This window comes from Haliotis rufescens, unplaced genomic scaffold, assembly GCF_023055435.1.
Source record: "Haliotis rufescens isolate VD_foot unplaced genomic scaffold, xgHalRufe1.0.p SCAF_18, whole genome shotgun sequence".
Classification (NCBI taxonomy): domain Eukaryota; kingdom Metazoa; phylum Mollusca; class Gastropoda; order Lepetellida; family Haliotidae; genus Haliotis; species Haliotis rufescens.
Window position 1 is genome coordinate 30,920,260 of NW_025963868.1, and position 20,759 is coordinate 30,941,018.

Here is a 20,759-nt window from a genome sequence, read left to right on the forward strand (position 1 = left end):
CGACAATTTGGACACCTTCAAACAGTTGTATTTCCCTAACGACATCTTATAGGTGTGTCGGATTTGCTATAAAACGTCTTAGAATTTCAGGAGCTTTCCAACTAGCCATCACTGCTTTTTAAAGATAAAAGTGTCCAATTCTAATATAATTGACTACTCGCCTCTCTTTTCAGACGTGCGCTGCCCACTCACCTTTACATTTAGTGCAGTCAAAACTTCTGTAATTAATACATGTTGGTTGGTTGGTTGTTTAACCCCGCACTTCGAAATATTCGAACTATACGACTGCGGTCCGTAAATAATCGAGTCTGGACCAGACAATCCATAATTGACATCATGAACATTAATCTACGGAACTGATATACGATGACATGAATCAGCAAAGTCAGCGAGCCTGACCACCCGATCCCGTTAGTCGCCTCTTACGACATGCATAGTCGCCTTTTACGGCAAGCATGGGTTGGTGAAGACCTATTCTGTTCCGGATCGTCACGGGTCAATACTTGTAAAGGCCTACCGTTCATCTATATAAATGCCACTAACAAACTTAAACATAACATCCTTGATAAATCGGATATATACGTAAAAATTATAAATTTGGAACAGATAAATAAACTGATGAAGACTGTGCATGAAGCACAGGAAGAAAACAAGGATTCAAAGGGATTTTATTTGCTTGTATATCACGAAATGACATCACAGTAGGGTTACACATTTTAGTATTTGTCTTATTTAGCGATACCCGATTTGGATTACAAAGATCATTAGATTCCTTTAATTAATATTGCTTACAATGGAAGCTAAATGTAAATATATTTTGAAGTGGTCCAGCCGAATCAACCAAATCAATATTTTATTTTGAGGAAAATTGTTCTGAGGAATTCAAAATCCAAATTTATGGTTTTTTGGGAACTTCAAAACTAAATTACTTAAACAGATGATCTCCTTCTTTCATAAATTAACGAATTTTAACGGATCCCCAATGTTATCTAATATGTCATATGATTATAGAATACTTGATACAATACAATGATGCAAATGGATAGCAACAGTAAAAAATACTAACTCATGTCAGTCTGTCAGAAGTATTTATAAACGCATCTATACTGAACCGCAAAAATATCTCGTGTGTCCGCCATGTGGATTGATGACTGCCGTGCAACGTTGATACATGGAAAGGATGAGGCAGTTGATGAAGGCCATAGGCACTTGAGCCCACACTCTGAGGAACGCCTGACGCAGTTCAGCTGCAGTTGTCGGCATTGGTCGGGCTTCATTCAGTCGTCTTTGAATCTCGTCCCACAGGTGCTCAATGGGATTGAAATCGGGACTGAGGGCAGGCCACTGCATGGTACTGATGCCATTCTGCTTGAGGAAGTCTCTTGTTTTTTTCACAGTGTGGGCACGTGGGGTTATCATGCTGAAACCCGTGGTTGCGGCAGCGAAATGAGGTATGGCGTGTGGTCTCAAGTCTTGATCAATGTACCGAGCTACTGCGACACCATTGCCTCTCCCTTGGCCAATGTTCTAGAAGGCCACAGGGCCGACCCTCTGTGCAAGAACAATTCCACCCCACACAATGATGCTCGGACCACCCCACGAGTCTCTCAGAACAACACGAGCTACCGAATAACATTACCCATGGCGTCGAAAACACCCTCTCTCTCTCTGCAATCTGCTGTTGAGATATAGTAACGGCTCTCGTCTGAGAAGAGGACTCTTTTCCACTGCTGGTGGCACCAATGCTGCTGCAGAATGGGTCCTCGGTGTGGCCTGTGACAGTGGAGGTGTCCGTTGCTTGTGCCTGTATATGGTCCTTTCGTGGACTTGAAATGCATTGGCTACTTGCTGGGCGGTTTGTCCAGCTTGCAATCGTCCAAGGGCGTGGTGTCGCTGATTTCATGTCAATCTTGGCATGCGGTAGCAATTCCATCACGAATGAATGTTGTCCGATCTTTGTAACGCGTTAGTAAGTGACAAGGATTCACTGTCTATGATATGTCGATTCAATATATATTTTATAGTATATATTTCCCTTTAACCCTACGCATGCGAAGGAAAGAACATCGTGCAAATGGTCAGTGTTTAATTGTGGAAAGAAGAGTGTCTGAGGGTTAAAAATGTTCAATAAAAGGTTTGCTTTCTTTGATGTGAGCCTGAGCGACATGTTCAACATGACCATGTAGAGCCTCCATATCCGCCTCCGCTTTCGTTTCAGCCTTTGAAATTGATAGACAGGACTGAAGTGCAAATCGACCATATTTTGAATACAATATTTGCATTAATGATGTTACAATCTATTTTATCCGAAGACTGGTAAAAATGTTCTACGCCTAACAAACAAAACCAACAATTGTGGAAGTGCTGTTAATTATCCCCCGCCACGAAGTGGAAGGGGGATATAGGAATGGGTGCCGTCCGTCCGTCCGTCTGTCTGTCTGTCTGTCCGTCCTTAATCATTTCCTTTTCCGGGGCAGAATTCGAAAACCATTCAGTGTATTTGATCGAAACTTGGCAAATTTATCAGGCACATACCGATGTGGTGCCTTTTGATATTTTCTTTTACGAATTTTTATTTTTAACAATTTTTATGGAAAGAAGTTGGACCTAGACTCCATTGGGGAACGGGTTCGTTTCCGGGCCAGAATTCGAAAAGCATTCAGTGGGTAAACAATGTATGCTTCTTAATGAACTGTTGACTCATTACATACAGAATTGCACATTTACTGGTGGTTACTTTACAGACAGCTGCCGGGGGGATATGTCATCTTTCTGATGACTCTTGTTTGTGGTTTAACGCCGCACTCAGCAATATTCCAGCTATATGACAGCGGTCTGTAAATAATCGACATTCCATTGATTGACAATATGAGCATCAATCCACGCAATTAGGATACGATTACATGCATCAACCAAGTCAGCGAGTCTGACCACCCGATCCCGTTAGTTGCCTCTTACTACAAGCCTGGTCGCCTCTTACGGCAAGCATGGGTTGGTGAAGACCTATTCTACCCCGGGCCTTCTTGGGCCAACTTCTCAGTTAACTCACCAAGACAGTGTAAACTTTCAAAAGATATCGAAAACAATAATAAAATTTTAGCCCTTTGCTCACATACAGTAAACTACGGTAATAAGAAATTAACTAAAAGGAACCACTAATGTTAGTCCATTATAACCGTAGTTCAATATATGCATATATACAGCAAATAAGGGCGGTCGGGTAGCCTAGTGGTTAAAGCGTTCGCTCGTCACGCCGAAGACCCGGGTTCGAATCCCGACATGGGTACAATGTGTGAAGCCCATTTCTGGTGTCCCCCGCCGTGATATTGCTGGAATATTGCTAAAAGCGGCGTAAAACCATACTCACTCACTCGCTACAGCCTATAAACAGCAAATGGACAAGACCCCAGCACAGTTCGTTATAAGCGTGTTCGTTATTAACGTAGTTTACTGTATTTTAGCCAACAACAGGCACTCGTCAGAGGTCTCCTGTCAAAATACCTTACTAGCTTCAATGATTCTAACCATTCGATGTCCGGGTCCCTAACCGTTATTCGATGTCGTGGTTCTACTGGTTTGTTTGCGATTGGATGTCAGACGACCCCAAATGTTTGTTTGTTTGTTTGTTTGGGATATTGCTGTGATCATTCCACTTTTCATAACGGACCGGCGATGTTTTTGTAACAAAATATTATATCTTTAAATTGTTGAAATAAACAGAATAACCACACTTTAACTCGAATGTACTTATCTATGCGTATCATACACGGTAACATAAACGTAATATTTTACATTTACTATGATGACTTCATACATAATAAAAGAAATATATAGAAAACATAGTAAGCCCACCGGGGAATTGAGTTGATTGATGCTCGTTATGTCAATCACTGTATTGTTTGGTGCAGACATGATTATTTACAGACCGCCGGAGTCCGGACTAGTAAAAGCAGAGAGAGAGAGAGAGAGAGAGAGAGAGAGAGAGAGAGAGAGAGAGAGAGAGAGAGAGGACCATGTTCAACTCTGAGTCTGTTATTATTTGACCTTGAGTCTGTTATTATTTTACCTTCACATCTAATTTCTAAATGCCGCTCAATAATCCTATCAAATGTTCATTTAAATAGTTCCTAACATCTCACATGAAGATCATCGTGTTAAAACGATAGAGAAGTTACAACACGTGACCTCGACCAGCTGCACGTGCGCTCTATACAGATTCTCGCATCCACAGCGTCCCACAACGCATTTGGAAGCGGTATAAATTCCATACAAGCTTTTTATCAAATGACACGGTGAGTTTATTACTTGAAGACACTACACACACCTATACGTGACCACGTGCAGACTGACACCTTTTTGCCGGCATTGCAACTCAAAACACGAGGCATCGTTCTATTTACGGACATTTAACAAGTTGGAGTTGCCTCCCTTGGAAGGCAGCGCGTACATTCGGACAAGGCTGGAAGGTGCGGGCATGACATGCATGTTGAAACATCTCACACATATTTTCACACAATTATTTTCACTTTGGATATTTGTCAGTGTTCAATATGATATCATACGTACATATAGGCCACAACATGTATGAATGAACCTTCAATAATCTCGTGTTTGTTTGAACATTGTTTACATAGGAAATTGATAAGTTTATAGTGTTGTATACGATATTTCTTTCCTTTGGACAAGTGTTACAAGGTGAAATGTAAATGTAACTGCAACATGTACGTATTTTTGGGGAGTGTAATAGTCAATATTATAAGTTCATATAAACAATTTCCATGAATATCCGTTTCGTTTATTTAAAAACTAAAACTGAACATATTACTTTAACCAAATTGATAATAGTTTTCGCTAAAATATATGCACATATTTCCAGGAGAATTGTCTTGGTCTTCGAAATTTTTTTAGGTTGTTTGATATACATAACAATGATATCTAACGATTCGCAGGTGCGCGTTGTCACAAACGATTTATGAATTATTCCTCTCGTTTAATCAAAATACCAGTGACGTCTTTCTCCCACGTTGTCATAGACATAAGGGGGCACGGGTGGCCCAGTCGTCTAAGGCGCCGCGATTCGCTGTGCAGAGTTGCGTCCCTTGGGCACGCCAGAAACCTATGATTGTGGGTTCGAATCCCGGTTCGCCCCGATTATGTTTCTAGGTTTGTCAGCACCATACCCGTGCTCGTGGGTTTCACCGAAGTGGTAAACGTCTTAGGCCTGCATCACTTCGGGCTTTCCTTCCACATTAAGCTGACACGCCGTGATATGACTGGAATACTGTTCAAAGCGGCGTAAAACCAAACTCACTCACTCATTCACTCATAGACATAAAACCAGCCATGACCTCAAATAGAATGGTGTCATTTTTTTAGTAATTCATTACATTTGATCACAAGGCTAATGCTCCATTAAAAAATGGTGGAACATAAGCCAATAATACCACTTGCACAGTCAGAAGAATGTTGTAATCTAAGGACTCATTTTCAGCTTAGATAGGGCCATTCATTTCGCCATTACTTCTGTTTTATGAAGTATGATTTCATCATTTCTTACGGTAAAATAAGGGAGTATACAGTTTCAATATCGATATTTGTTTTGGAATAGTTTGGTTACTCGTGAACAAAACACCACGTAAATATACTGTCCTTACCCACAGCTAATTCTCACCAAGTGACCTGAGTTAGAATAAACTGGAGCTAAGCATAGCTGAGTTATGACCCCTTTTCTTTTTATGTGTGTAACCTCTCTGCCGCCTTTTGACGTCATAGAGAACAAGAGTGTTCTGAGAGCACGACATCCCCCGCATGAAATTTTTTAACAAGTTTATATTTTCTTTGTATTTTATGAATTAACAACCGTAGATGGCACTGTACATTTGAAACAAATTGTGCAGAACATTTGGTTGGTTGTAATCCAGTCTGAATGCTAATGCCATAAGGTGAGTGAGTGAGTGAGTATGGTTTTACGCCGCTTTTAGCAATATTCCAGCAATATCACGGCGGGGGACACCAGAAATGGGCTTCACACATTGTACCCATGTCGGGAATCGAACCCGGGTCTTCGGCGTGACGAGCGAACGCTTTAACCACTAGGCTACCCGACCGCCCCTTAATGCCATAAGGATGTAGCTCACCCACAAAAGCCTTATACAAGGAAACTAACTATAGTTATATCTAATTATAGTTAGATATTGTGATATTCTCTGGAAACTGGAGGAGTAGATTTCATGAAGCTCCGTAAAACAGGGGCAGTAACTCCGTCAAAATTTGTCGAAATGAAACGGGACTGCGATATGCGTGTCATCAACATGTCGACATCTTGTTTTTAGAGTGTCGCGGATATTCTCTGGAAACTGTAGGAGGAGTTGATTTCACAAGCTTAGTACTCTCTGTGGGACGGACGGACGGACGGACGGACGGACAGACAGATGGACGGACTGAGCCACAACATAATCCCCCTTCGGCCATTCCGGCCCGGCGGGGGATAAAAATCAGTTTTCGTCATTCACGGCAGGCTATTTTTTGCATTGAATGTATGTTGTTATACACATGCATATAACTCAATTTGATATATATTTATGTCGTTCAGATATAAGGCAGAATTTGGTTTACTCACAGTTTCCGTAAAGCTGCTAAATAAAATAAAACCGTCGCCAAGTACATATACCAGTGTACGATAAAAAGCGTCGAAATTTCCTGAATACATTTTTGGTCAACACTTAGCAGTATCTTTTGTTCAAACCGGATTAATATCTGCAGTTACATTTACACCATCATATAGGAAATTTAATACTCTGCATAATCTTATAGCCGGAGGTAGATCCAGTCCGCATGAGCTCAATTGTCGCACAACCTTCACTTTTCCGATCTTAGGAAAATGTGCGTCAGAAAAAAAACTCGGCATCCAACAGGTTAATTTTGATTGCGTTTCCACAAGTTTTAAGATACAATATGTATAATGTATACTGACGAGGCACGATGTGCTTTTCATTTGGCATCTATCAGTTTGTGTGTCGTAAACGCTATTCCGAATGTAACTGACGTTAAGTGAATTTGGCGATCGGTTGATACACAATCATGTTATCTAACAGTTGTAAAATATGCAATCGTTTTATCTAATAGTTATAATATAAGCATAAATTTTATTTAAAGAGCAACAATTTTAGTTTTTGTTGCGTATTTGATACGCTAGGATTTGATTTGTCTGCGTAGTTCAGTTTATTTAATGCGTATTTTACGCAAATACACAGCTCATCTCGAGCTCTGGAATTCACCTTTTTCTTTGTTTTATCAGATTGGATCGAGATTGCAGACTAACAGGAAATCACTTGACTGGGTTCCTGTCTACCTAAACTAAATCGCACTATCCTTGCGTGGCGCACCAACAATGGAAGCAGTTTAATAAAATCACCCAACTTGCCCCTTACATTCCTACTATACCAATTATATAATAGTTGATACGAAATATAATTCAAATTGACAAAGCATTAATTATTAGCTGGGGTAAGTGTATATTCGGCGTCACGGAAGTCATCACTTGATTATAAACAAAATGGTCAGTCGGTTGCGAGTTGAACTCCAAGCATGGTTGTGGTCACCTATCACAGTGGGGAGCTTTGACTGGTGCCAGCGATAGCAAAGGGAAATTGCATTCCAATAACAAAACAAGAGGTCCATAGGGCCTGTATCACTCACCTGGATATTTACGCAATCAGTCCATTCGTACAATTGTGAATTCCTATCACCTGAGAATACTTCCAACCAAATGTTTGTGATGGGGAGTGGTGGGTCAGTAATGGGAAGTGGTGGGTCAGTGATGGGAAGTGGTGGGTTAGTGATGGGGGGTGGGGGGTCAGTGATTGGGCATTGTGGGTCAGTGATGGGGAGTGGTGGGTCAGTGATGGGGAGTGGTGGGTCAGTGATGGCGAGTGGTGGGTCAGTGATGGAGAGTGGTGGGCTACTGATGGGGAGTGGTGGGTCAGTTATGGGGAGTGGTGGGCCAGTGATGGGGAGTGTTGGGTCAGTGATGGGGAGTGATGGGTCAGTTATGGCAAGTGGTGGGTCAGTTATGGGGAGCGGTGGGTCAGTGATGGGGAGTAGTGGGTCAGTGATTAAGAGTGGTGGCTCAGTGATGATGAGTGGTCCGTCAGTGACGGAGAGTGGTGGGCCAGTGATGGGGAGTGGTGGGTCAGTTATGGGGAGTGGTTGGCCAGTGATGGGGAGTGGTGGGTCAGTGATGGGGAGTGGTGGGTCAGTGATAGGGGGTGGTGGGTCAGTGATGGGGAGTGGTTGGCCAGTGATGGGGAATTGTGGGTCAGTGATGGGGAGTGGTGGGTCAGTGATTAAAAGTGGTGGGTCAGTGATGAGGAGTGGTGGGTCAATGATGGAGAGTGGGGGGTCAGCGATGGAGAGTGGTGGGCCAGTGATGGGGAGTGGTGGGTCAGTTATGGGGAGTGGTTGGCTAGTGATGTGGAGAGGTGGGTCAGTGATGGGGAGTGGTGGGTCAGTGATTAAGAGTGGTGGGTCAGCGATGAGGAGCGGTGGGTCAGTGATGGGGGGTTGGTGGGTCAGTGATGGGGAGTGGTTGGCTAGTGATGTGGAGTGGTGGGTCAGTGATGGGGTGTGATGGGTTAGTGATGGAAGTAGTTGGTCAATTATTGAGAGTGGTTGGTCAGTGATGGAGAGTGGTAGGTCAGTGATGGGAAGTGGTGGGCCAGTGATAGGGAGTGGTGGATCAGCGATGGGGTGTTAAGGATCAGTGATGGGATGTTGTGGGTCAGTGATGAGGAGTGATGGGTCATTGATGGGGAGAGGTGGGTCGGTGCTGGGGAGTCGCTGGTCAATGATGGGGACGGGTGGTCAGTTATGAAGAGTTGTGGGCCAGTGATGGGGAGTGGTGCTTCAGTGATGGGGTTTGATGGATCAGTGATGGGATGTGGTGGGTCAGTGATGAGGAGTGGTGAGTCAGTGATGGGGAGAGGTGGGTCGGTGCTGGGGAGTCGCTGGTCAATGATGGGGAGTGGTGGGTCAGTGATTGGGAGCTGTGGGTTAGTGATGAGCAGTGGTGGGTCAGTGATGGAGAGTGGTGGGTCAGAGATGGAGAGGGGTGGGTCAGTGATTGGGAGTGGTGGGTCAGTGTTGAGGAGTGGTTGGTCAGTGAAGGGTCAGGGATGGGGAACGGTGGACCAGTGATAGGGAGTGGTGGTCAGTGTTTAAGAGTGGTGGGCCAGTGATGGGGAGTGGTGGTCAGTGATTGAGAGTGGTGGGCCAGTGATGGGGAGTGGTGGTCAGTGATTGAGAGTGGTGGGTCAGTGATGGGGAGAGGTGGGTCGGTGATTGGGAGCTGCGGGCCAGTTATGGGGAGTAGTGGGTCAGTGATGTGGGAGCTGTGGGCCAGTGATGAGAAGTGGTGGGTCAGTGATGAGAAGTGGTGGGTCAGTGATGAGGAGTGGTGGGTCAGTGATGAGGAGTGGTGGGACAAAGAATGGGAGTAATTGGTCCGTGATATGGAGTGGTGGATCAGTGATGAGTCTTGGTGGGTTAGTGATGGAGAGTGATAGGTCAGAGATGGTGCGTGGTGGGTCAGTGATGGGGAGTGGTGGGTCACTGATAGGGAGTGGTGGGTCAGTGTTGAGGAGGGTGGGTCAGTGATGAGGAGGGTGGGTCAGTGATGGGAAGTGATTGGTCAGTGGTGGGTCAGTGATAGGGAGTGGTTGGTCAGTGATAGGGCGTGATGGGTCAAAGATGGGGAGTGATGGGTCAATGATGGGGAGTCGTGGTCAATGACGGGGAGTGGCGGGTCAGTGATGGGCAGTGGTGGGTCAGTGATGGGGAGTTGGGAGTTGGGAATTGGGTCAGACTGACAATATTCCTGAGCTTGTTCGGTAAGTTATTGACAAGTATTTTAAATGACCGATAATAAAACAATTTTTGAAAGAAAAAGATCTTAAAGTATCAGCGCAGCAGTTTAGAACGAACCTTTTAACGACAGAAAACGTAATTTGTCAATCATATGTTAACGCAAATATGAAAAACTCAAAAGAAAGAAATCTTCTGTGGCTTTTGCAGACTTTACAAAAGTATTTGACACTGTACTGGCCCCGGGATCATGAAAGTGGGCTTAGGGGAAATTTTGCTAAGCACGAATTTTGTCTTAAGTTTTTAAGATTTTGCTTTCCTAAGATTAGGTCTAAGGCTGAATCTTGAAACAGTCTTAGCAAAATCGTAGCTAAGTCTAAGCCTAAACCGTCGACATAACCCAGAGTTAAATGCGACCGGCAGCCAGCAAGCATGTTACCTTGCCTCAGACCACAGACCGTCATCATAGCTTAACATAGTGTGACTGACATTTTATACAGTGCTGCGGATGTCGAAATATTGTGAGATTAGTAAAGTGGTTTCCGACCTTTTTCTGTCTAGTTTAAACTTCAAGCGAATGACGGCGAATTTTGGTTATGCACCCCTGTCACATACACGTAACTGTTTTAGTGTCAGTGGACCAATCTGAAAAATAAATCTCTATTAGACTACTCAAAAAGATTTACTTCTCCTTACCGTAGATTTATTGGCGTAAGACTACAGGCGTTTACCCCGCAAGAGAAGTTGTTTTCAAATATAGCATATATTATCGAATGTGTGTTTTTGCGATTTGGCGGGCGCTAGAATTAAAAACTCTGTGCAGATTATTGTAACGTTAATGACGCTGATTGACAGAAAATATTCAAATCTTAGATATATAAAGACAATTATGTCCGTTAATATAAATGTGGTACAAATTAGAGGCAGGAAGTTCATGATTACCACCATATCCGAGTGATCGACAAGGAACGTTCGCATCCTGGCTGTGCCGCGATTCATTAACTACCAATAGTCGTAAACATGCACGCCCGTTTTGACAAAAAAAACTGTTGATGCTTTTTTTATGTGAAATTACTAAAAGTTTCATGTTATTGATCCAACTACCTGACCTTTTGTCGCAAAAGGAGATTTTAAAAGTGTCCACAACATCTAAATGTGAGTTGACGCCATAATGTATACGGGGGCACGGGTGGCCCAGTCGTCTAAGGCGCCGCGATTCGCTGTGCAGAGTTGCGTCCCTTGGGCACGCAAGAAACCTATGATTGTGGGTTCGAATCCCGGTTCGCCCCGGTTATGTTTCTAGGTTTGTCAGCACCATACCCGTGCTCGTGGGTTTCACCGAAGTGGTAAACGTCTGAGACCTGCATCACTTCGGGCTTTCCTCCCACATTAAGCTGACACGCCGTGATATAACTGGAATACTGTTAAAAGCGGCGTTACTCTCACTCACTCACTCACTCACTCATAATGTATACAAATTGTGTCAAAGTCGGTTTCACATGTGGTAACTCGGCCCTAGTTTCTGTCAATGATACACGCGTAAGAGAAATAACACAACCATTAAAAACATCCATTTAACTTGATGACAACTGTAGTTGACGAGTTAACCAGTTATGGACTGAATGCACTATAAAGTTCGATTTGCTTTTCTTTTCTTTGAACCCGGGATAATGGCGTTATGATTGCTTTGCTGAAATAGTAAATATCGTTTGTCTAATGTACATGTACATGGAACATGTTTTGATTGTGCAAGATAATTATTGATAACTATTTATTAATGTACATACATTGTAATATAAAATCTCCTCAGAAAATGGAATATGTTTTAACACGATATAGTTCGTATTTCCAACATTTTGCATTAGGTATGAAATCTAATGAATAGTACATTTACAAATTATTGATGGTAACTGAACTCTTAATTACCATATTATATTCTATCGCAAGTCTTTAACTTTTTTATGCTGTAGCTGTTGTGTTGTTGTTGTTGTTGTTGTTGTTGTTTTTCAATGGTGTTGAAATCTGCAATTTTATTTGTGTAAGCTAAGGACTCAGTCACACATTCAGGACTTTTACCGCCGTCCTTTATAGGACTATTCCCAATTAAAATTAGTCAAAATTCTTATCAAGATCCTGTTATTCGTGGCGGTAAGTTCACAAATTTGTAAACACATTTATTTAATCACGACAACAATCAGATGATGCTCAGAAAGCGTCCCGATTCAACCGAATGCGATCGGACAGAAATCAGACAGTAACCGGACAGTGAATTGACAAAGACGGTCGCGTTCGTCCTAATCTGAGTGAGTGAGTGAGTTCTTCCCATGTAGGAAATCGCTCAAGGCGACCCAATCCTTTTCCGATTCCAGATTACAATGCTAACTTCAGCTCCAATGTTGACCTAAATGCCTGGAATCACCATTAACGTTCAATAGATGCACAGATTTATCTTTAACAAGGAACGTGCACACAGCGCACAGCACAGAACACAAAACACAAAACACATCAGTACACTGACATACATACATACATACATACATAGAACACATCACACAACCAAGAACACAGTACAGAACACTGAACACACAACACAGCACAGCACACAGCACAGAACACATCACAGAACACAGCGCACAGCACAGAACACAAAACACAAAACACATCAGTACACATACATACATACATACATACATACATAGAGAGAGGACCCATCATGAGTGTTTATTTAATATGGGAAATATCAACCGAGTCAGTTAATCGGTATTTGCCGAGCCTTTGGCGATATTTCCCATATTAAAAAACACGAGTGATGAATTCTATTTATCATTTTCACATTTTGGCTTCCCTATTAAGGAATAATTGCATTAACAATAACATCAGCAACTTGTCGAAATCTTACGCATAGATCGTGAGTAGTGATACATGTTTTTCATAGCCGTGTAAACCAAAATAAACAACCTCTTAACTCCTTTATGGCATATTCCTTCGCTGAGAAAAAAAGTTTCTTTGGATTATTTTAAGCAAAATACTTGAACAGACTTTTGCAGAATAATTGAAACTTCAAAAACGGTAATAACAACGATTCTGTGTAATCTGTTAATATCTCTGGTGTAACTTCACTTATAATATATAGTTTCAAATCAAACCGCTCTCTCACTTGAAGAATGTCTCGCGGCTGAGAGGTCAGAGTAGATGCATTAGTCGGTGTCACTATCACTTTCGATGACAATCCGGCGTCTTTTGACTGAGACCGGGCTTGGAGGTTTAACGGGATTAATCGTTATGTTTCCACCAGTAATGTTGCCAGCAAACATAGTGTTGACCCCACCAGAATCATTTATTACTTGAGACGCTGACTGGGTTGTCTACTGTCGATTTGGACATTACTCGAGGGGCCGCTCTGCATGACGGGAGTTTCATCAACAAGCTGAGATGACGCAGTGTGGGATGGAGCGTTTCGTGAAATGATGTTGGATATTTGCTTGTGCTGGTCAGGATTAATATGGCAGTAATTGTTCACAGAATGGATGTTTTTGTGGCCAGTTATCTGTATTATTTGATTTGGCGGAACTTTATTGTCATTCAACTTTTGCACAAGGTGTTTGCGCGCAGAGTGATTTGTGAGTCGTTTCGATGTTTGGAGACTGGCGGCATCGCACATGTTTTTCATGAGAGAGAAAAGTTTGTTTTTCCCAATACGATAGCGGATAAACCACTGATCGCCAGGTTTAGGCATACCTAAAGTGTGTGTGCCGATGTAAAAGGGATCGTCATCTCGACAGAAGTCGAGTGGACGCGTGGAGGCATACAACTTATACACCTGCACAGGGCACCGAGAGGGATCAGCAACATTAGTTTTGGGCCTAACGTCGCAATAAGTAAAGTTTATGTGAGTATCAAACCTTGCGTTTCTGTTAATGATTGTATGAGTGTGCGCCAACACATAAATGTCTAGGAAGGTACTTAGGATGAACGGTCGTCGGACCCTTCCCTCATGGACTTAGCTAGACTCTCTCTTACTGACCATAGGGAAACGTAGACGTGGTGATTGGCCGGATTTTCGCCATTTTGGTTCTGTTTTAGAATTACATTTTGTACCGATTCACCGAGGTCATCAGATTTCTCCATCGTGTCGAAAAAGGTTTTCCGAACGGTAGCTGACAACAAAGCGAGTCAAAAGACGGCCAGGAGACCTTCACTCGCCTCACGCGACTGGATTTGGCAAGGATACGTAGGTTTGATAATGAACGACGACGCGACATTTCACACACGTCACTGAAGCTTCGTAATTGCCAAATGTTTGGACGTATACGTAGCAAGTACCAGTTGTATGTGAGTGACGGGGATGGCGGAATATAATATGTGCATGTTGACTGGATGGTAAAAGCCAATGGCGCCGTTGAGAATGCTTTCTTTAATATTTCACACGTCTATCTGGAAAATAATTTGGTAATGAAACTTGCATCTAAACATACGCTAAGACATTAAACGGATGGTACGTTGTTACCTTGCCTACTGTTAAATTACCTTAAAATGTCATTTAATCACACTGTTGAGTTTTAGTTAAGAAATAAAGTTTACTCTACCCCAAGAGAAGTGTAATAAAGTATAATGTTTAAATATTATAGTTAAAGCACGAGAACGCATACGTTGCTTTGACGTTATAATACATCAGGGCAAAACTATACTTTATTACACTACACATGCAAACTTTATTACTTTTCTAAGATGCCAAACTTGAAGGTGATCAATCTTTTCATTGGAGATGGGTTTAAAATATAGGTCTGAAACGTCTGCCAGTTCGGTGATTTGGGTTTAACATTAACATTATTCCAGTTATATCACGGCGTGTCAGCTTAATGTGGGAGGAAAGCCCGAAGTGATGCAGGTCTCAGACGTTTACCACTTCGGTGAAACCCACGAGCACGGGTATGGAGCTGACAAACCTAGAAACATAATCGGGGCGAACCGGGATTCGAACCCACAATCATAGGTTTCTGGCGTGCCCAAGTGGCGCAAATCTGCACAGGGAATCGATGCGCCTTAGACGACCGGGCCGCCCGGTGCCTTTGATCCCTTAGGAAACATCTTATAAAATACAAACATATTTTACGCACGATGATGTTGGTTGGTTTGTTTGTTATTTAACGCCGCACTCAGCAATATTCCAGCTATATTACGTAAATAATCGAGTCTGGACCAGACAATCCAGTGATTAATACAATGCGCATCGATCCACGCAATTGGGATCGATGACATGCATCAAACAAGTCAGCGAGCCTGACCACCCGATCCGGTGAGTCGCCTCTTACGACAAGCATAGTCGCCACGCACGATGATGAGGTAGATTTCTGAAACCAATGAAGTAGGCTTAATTTTGCACCTAGACATACAATCTGTAACAAAATAAGGTGAGACTGTAGTAAGACTTGTAGTATGACTCCACACTATATTAATCTTAGAGTGACGTCTGGAGGGATGGCAAGGTTTTGGCTACAGTAGGCCTAGTAACGCCACGCGGTTCATCGGCACAAGCAGTCGAGCGCCAAACAATGCCATGCTCCAAACCAGACACGTCACAGTGACGTCACAGCTCGCCCCACCGCGCTCGTAGTGTCGCCAGTCAAGGCATTTCAAGACTGGCAGTGAGATGTGTCACTCGTGTTAGGACGTAAACGGTGGGTAAGTTATCAGTTTGTACTTCAGAAGTTTTTAGGAAATTAAATGAAACAAACATTGTAAATATAGTAAGACTGATGTACAACAGAATACATTTTGAAGGAATCAGGTGCTTGCTTCACACAATGTTTACACCCAAGACGTTTGCTTAGCCTGTCACCGGGGATAAACAAACGCATGGATGTAAACATTAAACACCTTGTTTCAACAGAAAAACTTGCTCTATTTGATCAGTTTATTGCGTTTCATCCTCTGACTAATAACAATAACTTACAACTGGATTGAAGCCTTTATGACATTCTTATATGTCAAGTGTCGGATGTGTTTTTTTGGCTCATATTTTTTTAAACGTTGTTCTGCATCATAGAATGGCAGAAATCTACTGAAATATATCCCTACTACAGTAAAGGGATAAATGTATCAGTCTCATTTTGTTTACAACCATGGCCTGAAGCTTTGTTCTTCTTATCCGGAAAATATTATGTGGAACAATTGTATATCTGCAGGGCACCAACATTGTTTTTGAAGAATGGCAAGGAAATGTAAAATATAGAGTGAGTGAGTGAGTATGGTTTAACGCCGCTTTTAGCAATATTCCAGCAATATCACGGCGGGGGACACCAGAAATGGGCTTCACACATTGTACCCATGTCGGGAATCGAACCCGGGTCTTGGGCGTGACGAGCGAACGCTTTAACCACCAGGCTACCCGACCACCCCGTAAAATATAGAAGGGCTAATGTGCATGATTCTCGTTAGTGCATGACTACGTTAGAACGGACGTTAAATGCGAAAATAATTTGGCGCATGTCACACGTGCAATCGGCATTTCAATCTTATCACATAATAGGGCCACGTGTTTATACCATTCTTTACACAACCAAACACCGTATCAAGTAGTGCCGGCTACAGTTTCTTTCTCAGATAGTAAGCTGATCTGTGATGGATGTACTGCCGCCATCGCTCGGAATGGTGAATTATCACAGTGTTGCAAAGAGTTTTCCTGACACTGAATTTCCACTGTGCTGTACACGTGATTAGTAAAGTAGTAGTGTAGTTCTTTTACATTCATTGCATCATCATGAAAGTGTCCTCACTGAAATAATAATCTGTAGCATGTAATATATCGAGGTTTGAAATATTGTATGACCCGAGACATCAAACAATGTAAAATGTTCAGTGTCTAGTAAGTGAGTGAGTTGGGTTTAACGCCGCTTTTAACAATTCCAGTTATATCGCGGCGTGTCAGCTTAATGTGGGAGGAAAGCCCGAAGTGATGCAGGTCTCAAACGTTTACCACTTCGGTGAAACCCACGAGCACGGGTATGGTGCTGACAAACCTAGAAACATAATCGGAGCGAACCGGGATTCGAACCCACAATCATAGGTTTCTGGCGTGCCCAAGGGACGCAACTCTGCACAGCGAATCGCGGCGCCTTAGACGACTGGGCCACCCGTGCCCCCCAGTGTCTAGTAAGAGAGTGTTGGGAATTATGGGAAGGTAGCTGATGTAATACCCTCATCGGATGTTCTAATATAATAAATGCATATATTCTGTGTTTCAGTTTATTTTAGATCTGGTCTTTCATCTGTGAACAGCAATATAAACTAACTATTGGGATGCTTGGAAAGGACTATAGGACTAGTGCCAATTTCTATCGCTGGTGTAGTAATACTCATTGGTGTTGCATGTTGTATTCTATTCAGTTCCTGCAACATTTCAACCAAAAGAAGAGATATATCTCTGCAGTTCGCACAGAGGCAGTTTGCATTTTAGACTAATTCAGAATGTGTTTTTTCCTATAGAAACGCGGGGTAGATTAAAAGCAATCTTAATGTAATAAATATAAGCAATTTCCAAAATTTGTCACCATGCTACGTTATATTAATAATACCTCTGCTACAGCAAATGTATTATAAATTAAGTTCATCAATGAATAAATTTGAAAGTCACACATTTGCTGAAAGGCAAAAACTTCTCTGAGGCCAGTAGTTATATTGTTTACCTGCAATATATAGTTTTCTTAACAGCATATATTTGGGTGGTGGGTAGCCTTGTGGTTAACGCATTCGCTCTTAACGTCGAAAGCACGGGATCGATTCCCCCACATGGGTACAATGTGTGACGCCAATATATGGTGTTCCCCACACACATATTGCTGGAATATTGCTGAGAGCGTGTAAAACCCAACTCACCCAACCCAACTGAACAGCATGTTTTGTGTTTCAGCCTCGAGTGACCCGAGTCGGACCGAGAGAAGACCAGTGACCACAAAAAAGCCTGCTACACAGGGTAGATACTGTCACTGTCGAACCCTTGTAGGCGATGAGCTCAGATCAACATGTAACAAATATAAGCCAGAACGTTCACTCCACAAACCTTCATATGAACAGCAATCTCAATATTTGTGTTGTTTATTAAGATAGTCGTTTGAGTGATTTGTTAGTCGCTAGACTACCTTATATTTTTATAATTTTTTTACTTTTACTAAGATAAACGTATTTAAAATTGTATTAGGTCTAATGGGTGAAAATTTCAAATACATAAAATGTGTCGAACGGACATATCGTGTATGTATAATGCTTATGTGGTTTGTATTGTTTTCTGAACAGCATGTTCTGTGTTTCAGCCTCGAGTGATCCGAGTTGGACCGAGGGGACACCAGTGGCGACCACAAAAAAGCCTGCTACACAGGGTAGGTGGGATAACCAAGCAGGTAGAAAGCCCACACTTTAATCCCTCCAACAATTAACAAGCTGGGGTATAGACCCATGGGGGTTCTGACTTGCTCCTTGCATGTTATCATATCCCAGTTGTGTACCGACAGTATCTTCTTATAAAGCTCAGTTCATCAAACGTTAACACTCTCCAGCCATAAACAGAATAATGTTACAACTACTGGATGTAAAACAAAGATTTTAAACATTGACAACATAATCCTTGATTACATGAGACAGCTTCCGTCCTTCCCCTTAATCGTTGTATGGTCAGCCATGTTGGAAGTGTTTGATGACGTACCGTGTCACGTGTCCACACGTTGAACCATGTAGATGTATGACGAAGATGTCGGGAAGTGTACAGAGTTTACTTTGTGTTTCAGCGACTCCATCACCAGCAGACTGCTGCCGCCTCATAAACGCCAGCAGGAGGGGGAAGCTGGAGGAAGTGAAGCGGCTCCTGTCTCTGGGCGTCGACGTCAATTGTAGGGAAAGGCAGAGCAAGGCACCGGTGATGATAGCAGCATGGGACACAGAGGCGTGGTGGAGCTCCTGGTGAGTAAACGAGCCGATGTGTCACTGGTGGACAGGTTGGGTTACAACATCCTTCACCTCGCCGGAGGAGGTGAAGCGGCACCTGTCTCTGGGCGTCGACGTCAATTGTAGGGGATGGAGGAACTGGACACCGTTGATGTGGGCAGCAGGGTATGGAAACAGTGACGTGGTGGAGCTCCTGGTGAGTAAAGGGGCCGATGTGTCACTGGTGGACAGGTTGGGTTACAACATCCTTCACCTCGCCGGAGGAGGTGAAGCGGCACCTGTCTCTGGGCGTCGACGTCAATTGTAGGGGATGGAGGAACTGGACACCGTTGATGTGGGCAGCAGGGTATGGAAACAGTGACGTGGTGGAGCTCCTGGTGAGTAAAGGGGCCGATGTGTCACTGGTGGACAGGTTGGGTTACAACATCCTTCACCTCGCCGGAGGAGGTGAAGCGGCACCTGTCTCTGGGCGTCGACGTCAATTGTAGGGGATGGAGGAACTGGACACCGTTGATGTGGGCAGCAGGGTATGGAAACAGTGACGTGGTGGAGCTCCTGGTGAGTAAAGGGGCCGATGCGTCACTGGTGGACAAGTTGGGTTACAACATCCTTAACCTCGCCGGAGGAGGTGAAGCGGCTCCTGTCTCTGGGCGTCGACGTCAATTGTAGGGGATGGAGGAACTGGACACCGTTGATGTGGGCAGCAGGGTATGGAAACAGTGACGTGGTGGAGCTCCTGGTGAGTAAAGGGGCCGATGTGTCACTGGTGGACAGGTTGGGTTACAACATCCTTCACTTCGCCGGAGGAGGTGAAGCGGCACCTGTCTCTGGGCGTCGACGTCAATTGTAGGGGATGGAGGAACTGGACACCGTTGATGTGGGCAGCAGGGTATGGAGACAGTGACGTGGTGGAGCTCCTGGTGAGTAAAGGGGCCGATGTGTCACTGGTGGACAGGTTGGGTTACAACATCCTTCACCTCGCCGGAGGAGGTGAAGCGGCACCTGTCTCTGGGCGTCGACGTCAATTGTAGGGGATGGAGGAACTGGACACCGTTGATGTGGGCAGCAGGGTATGGAAACAGTGACGTGGTGGAGCTCCTGGTGAGTAAAGGGGCCGATGTGTCACTGGTGGACAGGTTGGGTTACAACATCCTTCACCTCGCCGGAGGAGGTGAAGCGGCACCTGTCTCTGGGCGTCGACGTCAATTGTAGGGGATGGAGGAACTGGACACCGTTGATGTGGGCAGCAGGGTATGGAAACAGTGACGTGGTGGAGCTCCTGGTGAGTAGAGGGGCCGATGTGTCACTTGTGGACAGGTTGGGTTACAACATCCTTCACCTCGCCTGTATGGGAGGAGACTTAGAGACGGTGAAGTTTGTGCTGTCTCTGAACGTGGTGGACATCAACGCCAGGAACAAGCGGGTGAAGACAGTTGCCGACCTGGCGAGATACTGGGGACGTCCGCGAGTGGTGGATCTGCTCGTGTCATGCGGCGCTCAGTGACGTCAGTGTCGTGTTTGTGTAGACGAACGAAGAGACCTGACAGTGATGTGGTGTGCCGTTCACGTCGTCGTGTGTAAATATGTCTTTATTTACGTGAAGCTGTTTGTTGTGTTGGGAGATGAATAAATCTTGTAAAAACTTTTTCAGACATTTTGTCATTTGTTGTGTTTGGAACTTCGCATGACCAGGTAAGAAAATTGTTCACTGAGTGTAAATAGAGAAGATGTGTGATTGGTATGTAAGCACCGCACCTCGTGATATATTCATGTATGTCTTTATATATTTATGTGTTAATTTAATGCCATAAGTTGGTAATTAATCGTGAAACACACAAAAAATACCTGTTTGTTTACATCTCGCTGCACTCGGGTGACCTCAGACCGAGCCGAGGTTCGCCCAGCTTAAGTGGCGCCAAATGTACAATGACAGTGACGTCACACTGTCGATGACGTCACGG

The 20,759-nt window shown here is 43.7% G+C and overlaps 2 protein-coding genes across 2 annotated transcripts; both read left to right on the forward strand.

Annotated features, from left to right (window-relative positions):
* Positions 1–17,726: 17,726 nt before the first annotated feature.
* LOC124115525 lies at positions 17,727–19,383 on the forward strand. Its single transcript, XM_046476548.2, has 3 exons — positions 17,727–17,833; positions 18,171–18,236; positions 18,642–19,383. The coding sequence occupies exons 1-3, from the start codon at positions 17,755–17,757 to the stop codon at positions 18,815–18,817; spliced, it is 321 nt and encodes a 106-aa protein (XP_046332504.1). The 5' UTR covers positions 17,727–17,754; the 3' UTR covers positions 18,818–19,383.
* LOC125381457 (palmitoyltransferase AKR1-like) lies at positions 19,373–20,443 on the forward strand. Its single transcript, XM_048398007.1, has 2 exons — positions 19,373–19,607; positions 19,935–20,443. Exons 1-2 carry the CDS (start codon positions 19,373–19,375, stop codon positions 20,300–20,302), a joined length of 603 nt encoding a protein of 200 aa, XP_048253964.1. The 3' UTR covers positions 20,303–20,443.
* The last annotated feature ends 316 nt before the right edge of the window (positions 20,444–20,759 follow it).